The sequence below is a fragment of the Corythoichthys intestinalis genome, chromosome 14 (assembly GCF_030265065.1).
Source record: "Corythoichthys intestinalis isolate RoL2023-P3 chromosome 14, ASM3026506v1, whole genome shotgun sequence".
NCBI classification, from domain to species: domain Eukaryota; kingdom Metazoa; phylum Chordata; class Actinopteri; order Syngnathiformes; family Syngnathidae; genus Corythoichthys; species Corythoichthys intestinalis.
This window is the reverse complement of record NC_080408.1, coordinates 25034933-25052387: the sequence shown is the minus strand read 5'-3', so window position 1 is coordinate 25052387 and position 17455 is coordinate 25034933. Positions and strand designations below refer to the sequence as shown.

General features: G+C 38.5%; 1 protein-coding gene across 4 annotated transcripts in view; it reads left to right on the top strand.

Annotated features, from left to right (window-relative positions):
* Positions 1-17455, top strand: part of slc6a9 (solute carrier family 6 member 9) — a 106962-nt gene that overhangs the window by 23365 nt on the left and 66142 nt on the right. The window contains exon 1 of one of the 4 annotated variants that reach the window (XM_057856756.1): positions 13786-15061. The exons of the other annotated variants lie outside the window; for them this stretch is intronic. Coding sequence (XP_057712739.1) covers positions 14953-15061 — 109 coding nt within the window. The 5' untranslated portion in view covers positions 13786-14952. Of the gene's footprint in view, positions 1-13785; positions 15062-17455 lie in introns of those variants that run through there. 4 annotated transcript variants of the gene reach the window in all.

Genomic DNA, 17455 nt, shown 5'->3' with positions numbered 1-17455 from the left:
AGTATGTATTATATTTTTCTAATCAATGAACTCCTGCACTGAAAACAAAATTTCCCATCTCTAACAAAAACACACAACATTTAAATGTTATACGTCGTTAGCATTAGGGGTGGAAACCTCTTCGTACCTCACGATACGATACGATGTGCGATGCAAAGGTCACGATAATTATAATCTCACGATATGGCGATACAACGATTATTGATACACTGGTCAGGATATCATTCTAGGATATTCTACAAAACAACTATTAAACAAACAAACAAAAAAAGCTATCTCCATCCTTCTGCTGTGAGTTCATCATTTGTGTATGTCCAATCCATTTGAACTGGGAGGGTTACAGCGAATGATCCCCTCCCTCTTCAAACGGGCCCCTCCCACTTCTATGGCCGTCAGTGGTAGCTTTGAGGGCAATCTGTTCCTGTTCCTCCTGTTCTGTAACCCAAAATCAACAGGAAGTGACCCATAAAATGCCCCAAAATCAACCAGAAGTGACTGGTAATGACCTGAAATGGTCCAAAATGACCTCGTTGCCTGGCATTGGTTGCCCGGGTCACTTCCTGTTCTGTAACCCAAAATCAACAGGAAGTGACCCGGGAATAAATAGGCAGTGACTCAAACTTAACAGGAAATGACCTACATATGCCCTAAAATGAAGAGAAAGCGGCCAGTAAATGGCCCAAAAATCGAAAAGACTGCCTGTGAATGTTCTGGTTTTGAATGAACGGTTCATTCGCCCTTAGCACTCTCAATGGATTGGGCGTCAAATACCGTCAATGGCAGGCATAGAGTTAACTGAGACACTGTTATGGTGGAAGATTTTGGTAGCAACTTGTTGGTTCCTTATTTTATCTTTTTAAATTGACAACTTTTTAAAAACGAGATCTCGTTTCTTGGCATTAGCTTATCAATAACCTTTTGGAATGCAAAGTATCACGATATATCACCATTTCGATATTTTGTCACACCCCTAGTTAGCATACACATTAACAACAAGTAAACCTCATGCAAATTGATCGAGAAATGAGCAAGTTACAACACATTTTCAATATCCATGCATTTGCCTGGGGTGATACTGTTAATTTCCCCAACAATCAAGCGTGAACTGGGTGCTGCCATATTGTGTGTTAGTCTATGGTCACTCTTACTCCCCACTTCAAGCCTGTTTAAATTTCTGCTGGCTAAATTCACATGTTGAAAATGTTGGCTATGCAGGGCTGTCCTTCTAATTAGCCAATCACTGTATATTAGCTACAGGTCTCCAGTAGTTTGAGTCTTCTAGTATTATAACAAAAAAACGTACTCATTGGATACTGGGAGGGGTAAGGAAGAGATGAAAAGCCATATGTGGCTCAAGAGCCAGTTTTCATACCCCTGGCCAGGGTAGTGGCTAGTAGTTGTAGTTGCACATTTTATATACAGTAGAGGACTGGTGGGTAAATGCAGACGTTGGACAGCACCCATGCAGTTTTACATGTGTAAAACATTCTTTATGGGTCAAAGGTTACCATGAATGCCTTAGAGGAAAAAGGGGCCAGTACAGGACACACCTCGCCAATGACAATGAATGAATTCTGATCCTGCAGTGGTTCTACAGGAAGCATGGTGTCATAAATGGCACAGGTGGTAGTAATACTGGTCATAAGCACCTGATCAGAGCATGAATGACAGTATGGGGCACAATCTGTCAGACAGTCTTATAAGCCTTTAAAGGAGCAAAGTGCGTGATTCAGAACACCGGTAGAAGCATCGAGCACAATCAACGACCAGTGCTGACTGATGTACATTTTGATGGACAAGGTCCACAATTGCCAACTGAGCCACTCCAGGGCGCAAAAGAAACCCTCTACCACTGGAACCAACCCTATACATGTGTTTCACAAAGGGAAAAAAATAAGTTTTATTCTCCATTAGACCATAACATATTATTGCAATTAGGCAGTTGGTGAAAAACGTTTTTTTTTTCTTCCTCCCATTTTCTGGTCAATTGGTCTCATTCCTATTCCAGAAGAAAGTAGTGAGATAGAAAAAAAAAAAAGTCCCATCCCTTTCTTCTTCATTTTCTTTGCCATAAGCCTTTAGACAAACTTATTTAGGGAATTTGTCACGCTTGAGCCTAACCTGCTTCCTTGTGCATGTACAGTGCCTTGCAAAAGTATTCGGCCCCCTTGAACCTTGCAACCTTTCGCCATATTTCAGGCTTCAAACATAAAGATATAAAATTTTAATTTTTTGTCAAGAATCAACAACAAGTGGGACACAATCGTGAAGTGGAACAAAATTTATTGGATAATTGAAACTTTTTTAACAAATAAAAAACTGAAAAGTTGGGCGTGCAATATTATTCGGCCCCCTTGCGTTAATACTTTGTAGCGCCACCTTTTTCTCCAATTACAGCTGCAAGTCGCTTGGGGTATGTTTCTATCAGCTATGCACATCGAGAGACTGACATTCTTGCCCATTCTTCCTTGCAAAACAGCTCGAGCTCAGTGAGGTTGGATGGAGAGTGTTTGTAAACAGCCGTCTTCACCTCTTTCCACAGATTCTCGATTGGATTCAGGTCTGGACTTTGACTTGGCCATTCTAACACCTGGATACATTTATTTTTGAACCATTCCATTGTAGATTTGGCTTTATGTTTTGGATCATTGTCCTGTTGGAAGATAAATCTCCGTCCCAGTCTCAGGTCTTGTGCAGATACCAACAGGTTTTCTTCCAGAATGTTCCTGTATTTGGCTGCATCCATCTTCCCGTTAATTTTAACCATCTTCCCTGTCCCTGCTGAAGAAAAGCAGGCCCAAACCATGATGCTGCCACCACCATATTTGACAGTGGAGATGGTGTGTTCAGGGTGATGAGCTGTGTTGCTTTTACGCCAAACATATCGTTTTGCATTGTGGCCAAAAAGTTCAATTTTGGTTTCATCTGACCAGAGCACCTTCTTCCACATGTTTGGTGTGTCTCCCAGGTGGCTTGTGGCAAACTTTAAACGAGACTTTTTATGGATATCTTTGAGAAATGGCTTTCTTCTTGCCACTCTTCCATAAAGGCCAGATTTGTGCTGTGTACAACTGATTGTTGTCCTATGGACAGACTCTCCCACCTCAGCTGTAGGTCTCTGCAGTTCATCCAGAGTGATCATGGGCCTCTTGGCTGCATCTCTGATCAGTTTTCTCCTTGTTTGAGAAGAAAGTTTGGAAGGACGGCCGGGTCTTGGTAGATTTGCAGTGGTCTGATGCTCCTTCCATTTCAATATGATGGCTTGCACAGTGCTCCTTGAGATGTTTAAAGCTTGGGAAATCTTTTTGTATCCAAATCCGGCTTTAAACTTCTCCACAACAGTATCTCGGACCTGCCTGGTGTGTTCCTTGGTTTTCATAATGCTCTCTGCACTTTAAACAGAACCCTGAGACTATCACAGAGCAGGTGCTTTTATACGGAGACTTGATTACACACAGGTGGATTCTATTTATCATCATCGGTCATTTAGGACAACATTGGATCATTCAGAGATCCTCACTGAACTTCTGGAGTGAGTTTGCTGCACTGAAAGTAAAGGGGCCGAATAATATTGCACGCCCCACTTTTCAGTTTTTTATTTGTTAAAAAAGTTTAAATTATCCACTAAATGTCTTTCCACTTCACGATTGTGTCCCACTTGTTGTTGATTCTTGACAAAAAAATTAAATTTCATATCTTTATGTTTGAAGCCTGAAATGTGGCGAAAGGTTGCAAGATTCAAGGGGGCCGAATACTTTTGCGAGGCACTGTATGTAAAAGATGAGTAGCAGCTATTGGACTCGGACAATAGGGGGGGTCAATTTTTTTAGGACAACCATCTCTTGCTTGCACATACTCTCACCAATTATTTATCACTTTTCCTCAATGGATATTTCTTCCCTGATAAATGTACATTGCATTTGTGGCTCGTTATTCTGATAGTGCAACAAAGCATTGACTTCATAATGTATTGATGGGACCTGAGTCGAGTGGAAACACAGACAAAGAGCTTTTTCTTTTAAAAGTTCTTATGATTAAATGCTTAAATCCCTTGGTTCTTTATAGATATGGACGTAAAACAGTCTCTATTCTTGGTTGAAAGCGAAAAAAAAAACGTGCAGGTAGCATTTATTTTGCGTAAATATTGCGAACTATGAGGCTAGTCAGTAAGGAAATTAGCAGCCGCCATATGTAAACAAAAGAGCTTTTTCGGTTGAAAATTCTTGTGAATAAATGCTTAAATCCCTGAATTCTTTATAGATATGGACGTAAAAGTGTCTCCATTCTTGGTCGAAAGCAAAAAAAAAACGTGCAGGTAGCATTTATTTTACATAAATACTGCGAACTATGAGGCTAGTCAGTAAGGAAATTAGTGGCCGCCATATGTAAACAAAGAGCCTTTTCCATTGAAAATTCTTGTGAATAAAAGCTTAAATCCCTGAAATCTTTATTGATTTGGACATAAAAGAGTCTCCATTCTTGGTCAAAAGCAAAAAAAAAAAAAAACTGCAAGTAGCATTATTGTTACGTAAATATTGCGAAATATGATGCCAATGCTGTAGCGAATAATTTCTCTCGCTGATTTTTTTCACAACGTTTCAAAATGCATGCATGGTACGAAAAGTATAATAATTACCTTGACTCCTCGAACAAATCACTCCTGAGACAATCCTTCCTGTTTGTATGCGGTACAGCTTTTGTACTTTTTCAACATTAATCCAGAATGTGTTGACTAACTGCAACCGACTGTGAATATCTTAAGCGGACTGTAGGACGGTCCCCTACTGGAAGGCTATGCGCAGTGGCTGACGGATGTGCAATCCCGTCAATGCAGTTATGAACTCTATGAGCAAAGATTGTCTTGCAAAAGACTGCACATGCCTACCTGAAATTTTGACCACAGGTTGACTTTACATTGACTTTTACTGTACATTGTCTTTTCTTGCTTACTATATTGTCATTTTGTGATCTACAAATGTTTAACTAATTTCTATTTCAGGCGCATATTTTGTTAATCATTAGATGGAAAAAAAATAATTACTTTTCTGGTACTTTAAGACGATAGGAGACAGCTATGACGTATATTTGCCTTTCCCATCCTTTGTCCCATTACAAGTGCGACAGTGACTTCAGCCACGTGTGTTCAACTTCAGTCACATGTACCTTGGTTTCGTTCCCAGCAATGGTCCCATATGTTTGTCAAAATGTGTGTGTTGTGTGCTTTTTCCAGCCTGATTTGTTCCCCTGCTTTCCCTCCGATGAGCCCCGCTCTCCCTGGGGGTCCGAGGCCGAAGCCTCACGCTATTTATACAGACCCAACAGCTGGGGCCCTCCCAGCCAAAGCAGTGGGGGTCGGGAATGGTTAGAGAAATTATCATGGAAACTTCAGGTTAAACCAAGCGTTGGAAATGTCTCCCTGTTCACTTTTTTCATCTCGTCCTTCTTTTGGTTAGAGGGGGCTCTAGAGGGCACCATCTCGTTTTACTATCCTAAACAACCGAAACGAGAAACACAGATTTTCTGTCAGCTTCCAGCGTTCTTTAACACATTTTGTCCTTTTATTGATTTCAACAAAGTCAGCCTTTTGTGCAAAGTGGGGCTTTTTGAGAGCTATTATTCCTTCCATCAATGGCTTTGACAGTGCGTGTCCTGTTATGAACCTCAACCCTGCAAATTTGTGTCATCACTGCTATAGCTTCCTCTAACGATAGCCTGCCTTCACTTGTGTGTCTGCCATTCTCTTATGCCATTTTATCAAGTGAGCGACTCTTGAAAGGAGAGCAGTCGTACGGATGCTTCCTTCAGTTAAGGGCCTTTTGTTGCAGTTGGAAGACCCATCACACGCAGGCTGGGCTAATGAGAGGTGAAACTATATTAGCCTAATTGTTTTAAGGGACATATATACAGATTGAGAAAGAAGTAATCAGTGTAGCTGCAAGTTGGCCTAATTTTAATTTGAGTTTTGGGTGTAAAAGCAGTTTTTGCAGTAGATATTACATGACCCAAAGTTACACAATATCTTTATGAACCTGTATAAAATGACTTAACTATCCTACTGTACGTATATGGCGGAAAACACTAAGGTGACTTGAAGTTCTGCTCTGAGACTCCCAATTTTGCCAATTTTCAAAATTGTCCTATATGCATGTGTAATACATAATTGGAAAGCTTAAAATCTCAATTTTCTGGGGGAAGAAAAATTTTGAACAGGTGGGCATTTAAAAAAAAAAATTAAACTGCAAAATCCTAACTGGAGGTGAGATCACGGGAGAGCAGAATTAAAGACGCCACAATTTTAATGAGATATTATCGCGTACTTACTTTGTTTCAATCAAAAAACTTCATGTAGCATGTATCACCGAGTGTCAAGACACAGCTGTGAATGGCCACAGCTGGATATTTTGGGGATTTTATGGGTGAAACATGGTAATATAACAAGGGTCGCGATGCAGAAATTGCAGACATCAAGGAGTTTTCGAGATTTTCTTTTTCATGTATTTACCCATTTAAACGTTTAAAAAAAAAATTTTTTTTTAATTAATTTTTTTGTTTGGATCGATTATTTATCTTTTAACATATTGGACAAAATGTGACAGTAACAAAAAAAAAAAAAAAAAAAAAAAAACAAGCGATTGTTATGAGGTTGATATCTGACTTTTTTACAGACGCCATTTTTTTTCATTGTGACATAATTTGTTTAAAAGTTTAAAATATGTGACTGAATAATTTTTAAAAGTCTTTTATTTTTTTAAACGAAATATGAGACATCAATTAATGATTCTAAGCTAAAAACGACAGATATTTTGAATGATGAATTTAATTAATTACCTTCGTACCGACGTCTGTAAACGGAGGTTTTCAGGGTAAAACGGACAAATTAAAAATAGTTCATGGCCTTAATGCACCATGAATCTGCTATGGCAGCATATAGACATATTGTTCTATCAAACACAACAGTTGTTTATCTTAAAAAACAGCAGTTTCTTTTAAAGAGGAATGCAAGAGCAGAAACTGCTTTTTCAGTCTTGTCTGTGTTTTCCGCCATATTTGAAAAACATTAATTCACACATAATTCAAGGTATTTAATTACTCCGCTTGTTGTAGTTTTGGACTGTCTTGTTAAATATTAATCATTCATCGGATTCATCCATTGTTTTCATTTGACCATGACCCTCACCCTGCATCAACTGTGTTCACTGAGGTGGGAAAGAACATCATGTCTGTAAGATGTGAATGCTAGTTAATATGTCCAGTTTATAGGATAACGTTTAATCTTTATTACACGCGTTCTTGTTTATGAAAACGGGGCTACTGTAATGTGATATATATCTTACAACATGTTCCTGTTGACAAAGTTTTGACATCGCCACAGCATTTAAAAAAAAAAACTTTTACATAAATACAGTATGGCACTTCTAAATTCTCATTAATGCTTTTAAGAAAAGAATGAAATAAAAGGAATTCGTAGCAACAAAACAACGTTTGTTTTATTTATTTAATAAGTTGTGATGAGATGAGTTTAAAAAGATCCCTTGTTGGATGTTGGGGAATCTTGGGGGGGATTTTCACACAGTGTGTGTACAGAAGTTGGAAAGCTGCTCATTTTCCAAAGGAAAAGTGTTAAGAAGAAGAACATGAGAAGAATAATGTATTCTGAAATTGTTTTTTTTTTTTTTTTCATGGGAAACATACAGTACATATAACGTATTGTCAGCAAATGATGGAAAAATGAAAAGGAAATGTACCATTTTAATTTAGTTTGTCTGCAAAGCTACATAAGACAAAATATTTTAAGGTCCAGGAGTTCGCCCTGAGAAATCCTTTGCAACCAGATCCCCTGAATTGAAATTAACGGATTGGTCATCAGTGTTTCCGCGAAGATTTTTTCCAGTAACAAGGGCAGACGTTCTGGAGAGCTGTGGGGGTGTAAATAATAACACTTGACTGCAGATTGTACTTTTACAATCAATTTATTCGATGCCCCGGTGAATGCAAAAAAAAATTTTTTTTTTTTTTAATTAACTTGGACTATAAATCGCAGTTTTTTTTTTCATAGTTTGGCTGGGGGTGTGACTTGTACTCTGGAGCAACTTATATGTGAAATTATTAACACATTATTATATCATTTCACATGTTATTTTGGTGTTGTGGAGTAACACTGATGGCTTGGTAAACTTGTTAGCATGTTCTTTATGCTATAGTAGAAATGAAATGAATTAGGTAAAAACAAGTATTTCTTGACGGGTCATGGAATCAGTGGAACAGTTTGCTCTTTGCACCCTGCCTCAGAGCAATTGATTTTTCTTTGTATTTTGAAGAAGAGCTACAAATTTCTGTTGTTAGGAAACGTGGCAAGAAGTGGCATCATACATGCTGCAAGATGGTCGCAGCCTGTTTTTCATGTCAGTTTTCACCTAAAAACAGAAACAATGGTGAGATTGTGTCCCTCAATTTACACCAGCCTCATTTTAAAATAGTTTACGGTTTGTGTCTTTGGATATATTATTATTTCCCTACTCATTTTTGAATAAACGGCCTGACAGCCTGCCTTATTGAATGGCTGCTTCACCATTTGTCTTTTAGCACTCTTTCCAATGCTACCAACCTAAGTGGCAGAACATTCCTGTAGTGACAGAGGAAAGTGGAGCTATGGATCCTTTTTCAACAATGGAAGTCAATATGATCTAGTTTTTTTTTTTTTCTCAATTTATTGAACAGACATATTAAAATCCATAGACTTCAAAATGGACTGCATTGTTGGCGAGCCCGTCAAAGATGACCGAGTGTAATCACAAAGACCTTTTTTCGTTGAAATTTCTTGTGAATAAACGCTTAAATCCCTGAATTCTTTATAGATAGGGATGTAAAAAAAAGTCTCAATTCGTGGTAAAAAGCAAAAAAAAAAAAAAAAAAAAAACACGTGCATTTGCCATTTATTTTATGTAAATATGTCGAAGTACAATGCTAGTCTGTTAGTAAATGTAGCTAGTGGCCGCCTTATGTAAACAGAGCTTTTCTGGGGAAAATTCTTGTGAATAAATGCTTAAATCCCCAAAATCTTTATAGAAATGGACGTAAAACAGTCTCGATTCTTGGTTAAAAGCAAAAAAAAAACAACAACGTGGTGTTAGTATTTCTTTTACGTAATCATGACAAAGTACAATGCAAGTCTTTTAGTGAATGTAGCTAGCGGCCGCCTTAAGTAAACAGAGCTTTTCCGGTGAAAATTCTTGTGAATAAATACTTAAATCCCGGAATTCTTTATAGATATGGACGTAAAACAGTCTCAATTCTTGGTTAAAGGCAAAAAATATGTGCAGTTCGCGTTTATTTTATGTAGATGTATGGAAGTACAATGCTAGTCTACTAGTGAATGTAGCTAGCGGCCGCCTTATGTAAACAGAGCTTTTCCGGTGAAAATTCTTGTGAATAAATGCTTAAATCCCCAAATTCTTTATAGATATGTCCTTAAAACAGTCTCGTTTCTTTGTTAAAAGCAAAAAAAAATGTGCAGTTAGCATTTTACGTAAATATTGCGAACTATGATGCTAATGCAGTGGCGGCTAATTTCTCCTATTGATTTTTTTCCACACAGTTTCAAAATGCATGCATGGTACGAAAAATATAATAATTACCTTGAATCCTCGAACAAACCACTCCGGGACAATCCTTCCTGTTTGTATGCGGTACAGCTTTCGTACTTTTTCAACAGAAACCTGACATTAGATCGCTGCGTGCGTGTGTTTGTGAATAGCTCCTCTTGCTGTGGGCGGCCCCCTATTTGAATGTGAGGCGCAGTGCATGACCGATCTGACCCGTCAATACCGTTATGAAGTCTGTTAAAATCAAATATACTAGGGAAAAAATAAGGAAAAGTTTAACACTTACCATCATTATCAGTGTAGGAGAGCCATTACTGGAAACACCTATTTTTTTTGTACTATTTTTTTTTTTAACCAATTCAAGGCCCCAGCCTGTACTTCCCTTTAGGTTTTTCTCTAACCTCATCTCAATCTTCTGCACCATCACTTTGCTCCCCTGCCCCTTCACTCTGCTCTTCTTTTTTACTTTGTTCCACTGCTCCTTATCCAATGTTACTGTCTCATAGGATCACATTAAAACATCGTTAATTAGCCACGTGCGAACATTTTTCTTACCTAACAATCCTCCTTTGTGTAGGTATAAGGCTAATTATACGTGACCAGCGTCGTCTCGATCAGGTGTCATTTTACTCCTAGAGAAATATTTCAATAAGATCATCTGAAAATGCAGTCAGCAGTTACATAATAGAGTGTAGATATTAATGTTAGCCTAATGCAATCAATTAGTTTACTCATGTTAGTCTCACTGGGTTGGCAGCTGGCCAAATTTACTTAACCACCAAAAGGTTTTTTCACCATTTTTCTACTGCCAGTTTTTTCAATGATTGTAAGATCTTGTAATATTTCGAGGAACTTGTTATTCTCCGACCAGTTCGGTTTTGTTCCCGCTTCTCTCTTCTTCTATGTTCTGGGAATGACAGAAAAACATATGGCGGAAAACACTCAAGTGACTTGAAGTTCCGCTCTGAGACCCCCAATTTAGCCAACTTTTCAAAATTGTCCGACATGCATGTATGATACATCATTGGAAAGCTTTAAATCTCAATTTTCTGGGGGAAGAAAAATTCTAAACAGGAGGGCATTTTTTAAACCGCAAAACACTATCAGGAGGTGAGAGCACGCGAGAGCAGAATTACAGACGGCATGACTTTAACGAGATATTATCGGCAACTTACCTTGTTTCGATCCAAAAACTCCATGTAGCATGTATCACTGAGTGTCAAGACACAGCTGTGAATGCCACAGCTGGATTTTTGGGGGGATTTTATTGATGAAACATGGTAATATAACAAGGGTCGCGATGCAGAAATCGCAGACATCAAGGAGTTTTCGAGATTTTCTTTTTCATATATTTGTGTGTGAGTGGTCGAGATTTTGTTTGGATCGATTATTTATCATCTAATATATCGTAGAAAATGCAACTGTAGCAAAAAAAATACAGCTAATATAGTTATGAGGTAGATATCCGTGACTTTTTTACAGACGCCATTTTTTTCATTGTGACATAATTTGTTTAAAGGTTTAAAATATGTGAATGAATAATTTTATTAATGTCGTTTTTTTTTAAACAAAATATGAGACATCAATTAATGATTCTAAGCTAAAAACGACATTTTGAATAATAAATATAATTAATTACCTTCGTTTTACAGCCGGGTTGAAACAAAAGCAGTTGCGCAACGTCTGTAAACGCGGGTTTTCAGGGTAAAAAGGACAAATTAAAAATAGTTCGGGGGCTTAATGCGCCATGAATCTGCTATGGCAGCATATAGACATGTTGTTCTATCAAACACAACAGTTCTTTTGGCTTAAAATACAGCAGTCTATTTTAAAGAGGGTTGCAAGAGCTGAAACTGCTTTTTCATTTTTGTCTGTGTTTTCCGCCATATACTAACATCACAGACGTGCGTTGTAAAGACGGTTCCGAAATTTTGGAATTGCTGTTTTCATGCGCGTTGATCAGATAATAACCACCACCCCTCTCATTCAGAATAGATTCTTCATTGGAATGGACTGTATTTGGTTAGAACAATCTGAATGGTGTGAGAAAATGAAGAATTTTTATTTCGATCAGGCTTTCAATCTGAGTAAATGTGGCCATGTAATTGTAGCCAATGAGCCGTAAAGCGCAAGAATGTTACAACACACCTTTGCTTGCCCCTAATTAACACCGCCTGCGGCTGCGACAAGATTGGCCACATTCATGACTTTGTAGGTATTTGCAAGCATACTAATCAATCTGACAATTTACACTGCCTGCGGAATGGGCTACGATGTCCCACATGTAATTGTAGGCTTGACATAGAGGTCTTTTTTTTCAGATGGCGTGGCCAGGCCGCATGAAGTTGAAACAATACCACCATGCTAGAAATGACATTTAGCACTGATACAAAATAAAACTACCGGTTTCTTTTCTAAATAAAGCACTTTTGTCGCAGAGTCTGTCCCTTTATCTACACCTGCCACCACAGTACATTCACTTTGAGGTGAAATGTTGGTGTTACATAACATAGCATTTCAACATTTTATCCATACTTTTGCATATTCATGTACACATAAAATAATTACTTTTTTCATGAGCTTGCAATGTCTTCATGAAGAAAAATGACAAACTCATTCAATAATTTATATTTTAGTATTTGTTTCGTGATAAAATGAATAAAACATGATGTGATAAAACAACAACAAAACAAAAAAAATGTTACACTTCCTTTTTGTTTTTTTTTTTGTTTTTTACAAATATAAACAGTTTTATGAACCTTTGTAATTTTCGAGTCCTTGACAAGCTCCAAATAGGAGATAGTGTCATCATTAAAATGTTTGAAAGCCATCTTCAGGATGCATTAATTGCAAAAAAAAAAAAAAAAAAAAAAAGTCTCTTCTTCAATCCGCTTCCGGAAAAAAACACAAAACCAACATTTTCCCATTTTAGCGTGAAGTCGTCCTTGATCTTGATGGTGACGAAGTTGCTAAACTCTTTCCAGAAAGACTAAATGTTGCACTTACCCATCTTCAGTGTTGTCACGGATTACTTGAAAAAGTAATTTAATTACTGATTACTGAGTACGCCTCAAAAAAGTAATCTAGTTACTTTACTGATTACTTCATTATCAAAGTAACTAAGTTACTTTAAAAGTAATCTATCAGTTATTTTTTACCCATTTTTCTCCCTTTGCCGCCTCAACATAAGAATGACAACAGAAAAATGTCATCACATGTTATTGACTTTCCGATAATTGAATTTAAAGGGGAATATTAGAATTTCGCGCTAGCTTAGCCACTCCGGAGCCCTGAAACTAACAAATATCTGACAAACTGCTTGGAATTTGTTGAACTCCACTCCACCGACCAATTAAACCCCGCTAACTCTAAGATTAAGCCTAATGTCAAAACTTCTGAATTTCGGGTTATGGTTAACAGCATATTAGTGCCAATGTAAAACAATGCAAACTGACGGCACAATAATCAACAACACACAAGTGGATTGTACAGTGCAATAAACACAAAGATGGTGGCGGGCGCGGATGCGCGTGCAGCCGTTCACATTAACAACCCGGAAGTACTCCTCTCAACACACACGCGGTCAATTTGGCCACAAAACATGGCGGCAACTAAGCACTTTAAACTCAGTCGGACTTACAACACATCCCACAGATGCTAAACGAACACATCACCTCACGGCATTAATGTGCAACACGCATATGATGTAAACAAAGCTTGCCAACTTGGAGCAATGACTGCCCGTCGTTGCTACGGCAAAGCAACGAAACGGCCGCGCATGTAGGGGGTCCAACCTTTTGCTGATAACCTCCAGAATAAAGGAAAAATACCTTCATTCATGGATATCCAATGATCAACATTCCCTCGCAACGTCTCAATACTCGGCGCAAATGTCCACCTGCCTCAGTCCCACAACACGTGATGTGAGACCAAAACAGGAAATAGCTAAGAGGTTGTCATGGAAACACGTACCGGGAACCTTTTATTTTAGCATTTTCTATTCAAAATGCTCTTCGTACATGACAACAATATTCTTCATTCTACATACGTTATGAGGCAATGAAAAAATAGTAACGCAGAGACACTAAGGAAACTAACTTTAATCCGATTACTGGTGTAGAAAAATGAATGCGTTAGATTACTCGTTACTGAAAAAAAGTAATCAGATTACAGTAACGCGTTACTAACTAACGCGTTACTGACAACACTGCCCATCTTTTATTCTCAAGTGTCTGACAGTGGGACATAAAATCTCACGTTATTACGCGATTGCGCCTGAATTCATGCATTCTCGTGAGAGCCCTCGTGATTTCCTCTGTCTGATTGCTGCAGACATTCGTAGCGCAAACGCAACCGGTAGAAGTTGACCTGAGAAGTTTTCGTACTCATCACGCAACCGTGTCACAGCCGCAGGAATTTGGGGTTAGTTTCTCTGCCAATGACTTGGTAAAAAGTTTGGCTTAAGATTCATTGCCACTTTCAAGCAAGATTTGATTAAGATCCAATGTTACTTTCAAGCACTTGCTGGATTACACATCTTGAAAACATCAAAGACAAAAGGCAAGCAGAGATGCATTGTTTTATTGGATGCACGGATAAGAATGAACTAGATTGAGCATTTTATTACTGATGAAGTGTTGCATCTACAAGGGAATGTTAAATACTTTGTTATGAACGGTTGAGTGTGCTTCAACAATTGCATTATTTATTTTACTTATTTGCTCCCAAAAACGTAGAAATATGTTCTATTTTTAATTGTTTCAGTGTCCCAAAAACGTATTTATACGTCTTTTACGTTTTTTTTTTGTTTTTTTTTACAACAGGCATTTCGAGGTTCTGTTGCACCTAAACTGCAATGCACAACGCTCAAAACTCATTTTAAAGCAATAAAACTGGACACTGGAGGGCAGTAGCGCATTTTGTAAGAACTCATCTTGGGCTAAGAAAGAAAGTGAAGAAAAATATTCAGGAAACGGAAGCTGGAGGGATCTTGTGAAGACGCGTGAGAATTTGAGAAAAATGTGTAGAAAAAAAAGGAAAACAACTTATTGATGTTGGCCAGGCAAAGAAAACAATCAGGAATTGGAGAAATGGTGTTGTGGGATTGAGCAGGTCAAGCTGAGCAGGATGATTAGTTTGGAGACTTGTGTCATCATCAGTCGACATGCAGGAGTGTGCTGAGTCGCTGATGAATTGACACTGAATGCTAAGAGGCCGTGCCTAAATGCACAACTGGTAACTTTCATGTTTTTGTTCTCAGTTGTTCTTTGTGACATGTTTGTGTTCTCAGTTGTTCTTTGTGACGCATGGAAGAGCACACAGTCTTTGTGATGCATGAGTGTGATGGAATATGCTGATAATTAGAAGAGAAGGGCCAGGCACAGGACAGAACCCCCCTCGTATCCTCGCGAGGCTCACCGGGGTTGCTGGAGCCTATCCCACCCAGCTAATTATGGGAGGTAGGTAGGTTTAAACCTGAATCAGTTGCCAGCCAATCGTAGGGCACTAGGATGCAATCACTCATACCTAGTGAAGGAATCTGACCTTCTAGCTAGACTGCCAGAATCGTGCCAGCCAAACCGCTGGACCTGTGCTGGCGCAGCTCCAATGACCTCGGCCGGCGGGATCCTGGTAATCCAGCCAGAAGGGCAAACTCCCTGCGTCACTTTAGTCTTAGCCCTTTGTATTGACTCCATTTTGAAAGGTTTAAAGAAGCCTCACTGAAAACAAGTTCACAATTTATTCAGGTCGACAGAGATAAGACGGCAAGGCGAAACAGAAACACTTAGGCGGGGAGGCAAGCTTGTTCCAAGGTCACCATATCAGAAGTCAACAAAAGGTTCCCGAGAAAAAATGACAACGATTAGTTAAAACATTCAGTCTATTGAAGGGTCTCACAGGGGGGCAGGAAGAAGGGTGTGTTTGGGATTATTGTCTGTATGTGGATTGGACAGGAGGATTCAGGAGTTACTGTTGTCCAGGCAACGAGGGTTGTGGATTTTGCCACCTCAGCGTCAAAGGAGCTCTGGGAGTCTTGTCAGTCATGTTATCAGTTAGATATCAGGCGTTCTCCAGTGCTCCTTGTGTTGGGACAGACCGTCCCGCCATTTGTTCTGGACTGTCCGGGAGAACTGATTGCGAGAGTTGGTGCGTCAATCTCGCTCATGACGCACACGTTGGGCTTCCGTGATAAGAAGGCGTCGAGTATCTTTTATGCCCTATTTTCTGCTTGTTTTCCTTAAACTATGGTATAAGTGCTATTTATTTTATATTGGGTGTGTTAGAGTAATACAAACAGTCAGGCGGTGCCTATGAGAAAAAGTACTCTCTCCTTCACTAGGGACAATTTGGAATTGTCAATAAGCCTACCATGCATGTTTTTGGGATGTGGGAGGAGGGTTAGAGTTAGTTGGAGTACCTGGAGAAAACCCACGCAGACATAGCGAGAACATGCAAACTTCACACAGGAAGGTCGGAGCCTGGGATTGACCCCTTAATCTCCGAATATTTAGGCTAACCAGTCAGCCAACCGTGCTCCCGTTTGAAAGTTAATCGTGGTTATTATTATTTATCTATTTATTTATTGTTTTTACACTTGTTTGGCAATTTAGAACGTGAAATGTTTTTGTAGATTTAATAGATATTGTAGATTGCCGCTGGAACTGATTTATTCTCTTTCCATGTGCAGCTTTATAGATGCCACTCTATTTTATCAACATCGTAAAAGATTACTTTTACATGAATAACAATTTAAAGCTTTGCAATACACATTTTTGAAGTAATGTGATCTGTACTACTTGTAATGTCAAACTTCCATTTGCAATTACCGTATTGGCCCGAATATAAGACGGTGTTTTTTTGCATTGGAATAAGACTGTAAAGTGGGGGTCATCTTATATTCGCGGTCTAAACATTATACCCATTTACGACGCTAGATGGCAACAGATATCATTGAAGCGAATGCTGAACTTGAGTAATGTTCTGTCATGACTTACTGGCTACTTTCAAGTTTAACCAGTTTGCATTATTTTATTGCAATGTTTTTCCTTATCCAGAGCTGTTTCAAGATTACAGTTACAGTTACACCTCACTTTGATGGTATTGCAATTACAAATTTGTTGCTTTATCACAATAGATTGGTTTATTAACATTTCAAAAACCAAAGGCCATTCATCTACGAATGTGATTGCACTGTAGTTTACATATTTAAAGGTTCAGATATTAGGATTTGAATGAGGCAAAATAACATGCGTTTTCCCTCAAATATATTTATTTTCTGTATAAAAATTAATTTAGTGTTCAAAAAGTCTTTTTTCAAACTTGAGTTTTGAAAAAGAGGGGGTTGTCTTATAATCAGGGCCGTCTTATATTAGGGCCAATACGGTACTACCATATGATTGTCTAGTCCAGGGTGTAGTCCATCTTTCTCCTAAGGTGAGCTAGGTGAGGTTCCACCTCAACTGTCACCAGGGGCGGCCCAGACCTTTTGGGGGCCCTAAGCAAAATTATGCCAAGGGGCCCATATTTTTGGCCCACCATTTCGTCACAGTGTACTGTGAAACCCATACATGCAATCCAACCTATATGTCCATATTTTGTATATTATTCAGATTTTGTTGCACTGCATTCTTCAAACTTCTCACCCCAAATGATTGCCAGTACTTACAGTAGATAACACCAAACCTTTTTCTTGAAGAGGAAAGAATTTTTTAAGCTTGTAATCAAGTATCAAAACTCACAAAAGTCAAATAAAGCAAACTGCAGTAAACAAAATAGAATATAAATTAAACAATTGCCAGATTGCCCCCTATCTGGGCCCCGTAGTGGTCAGGGGCTCTAAGTAGCTGCATAGT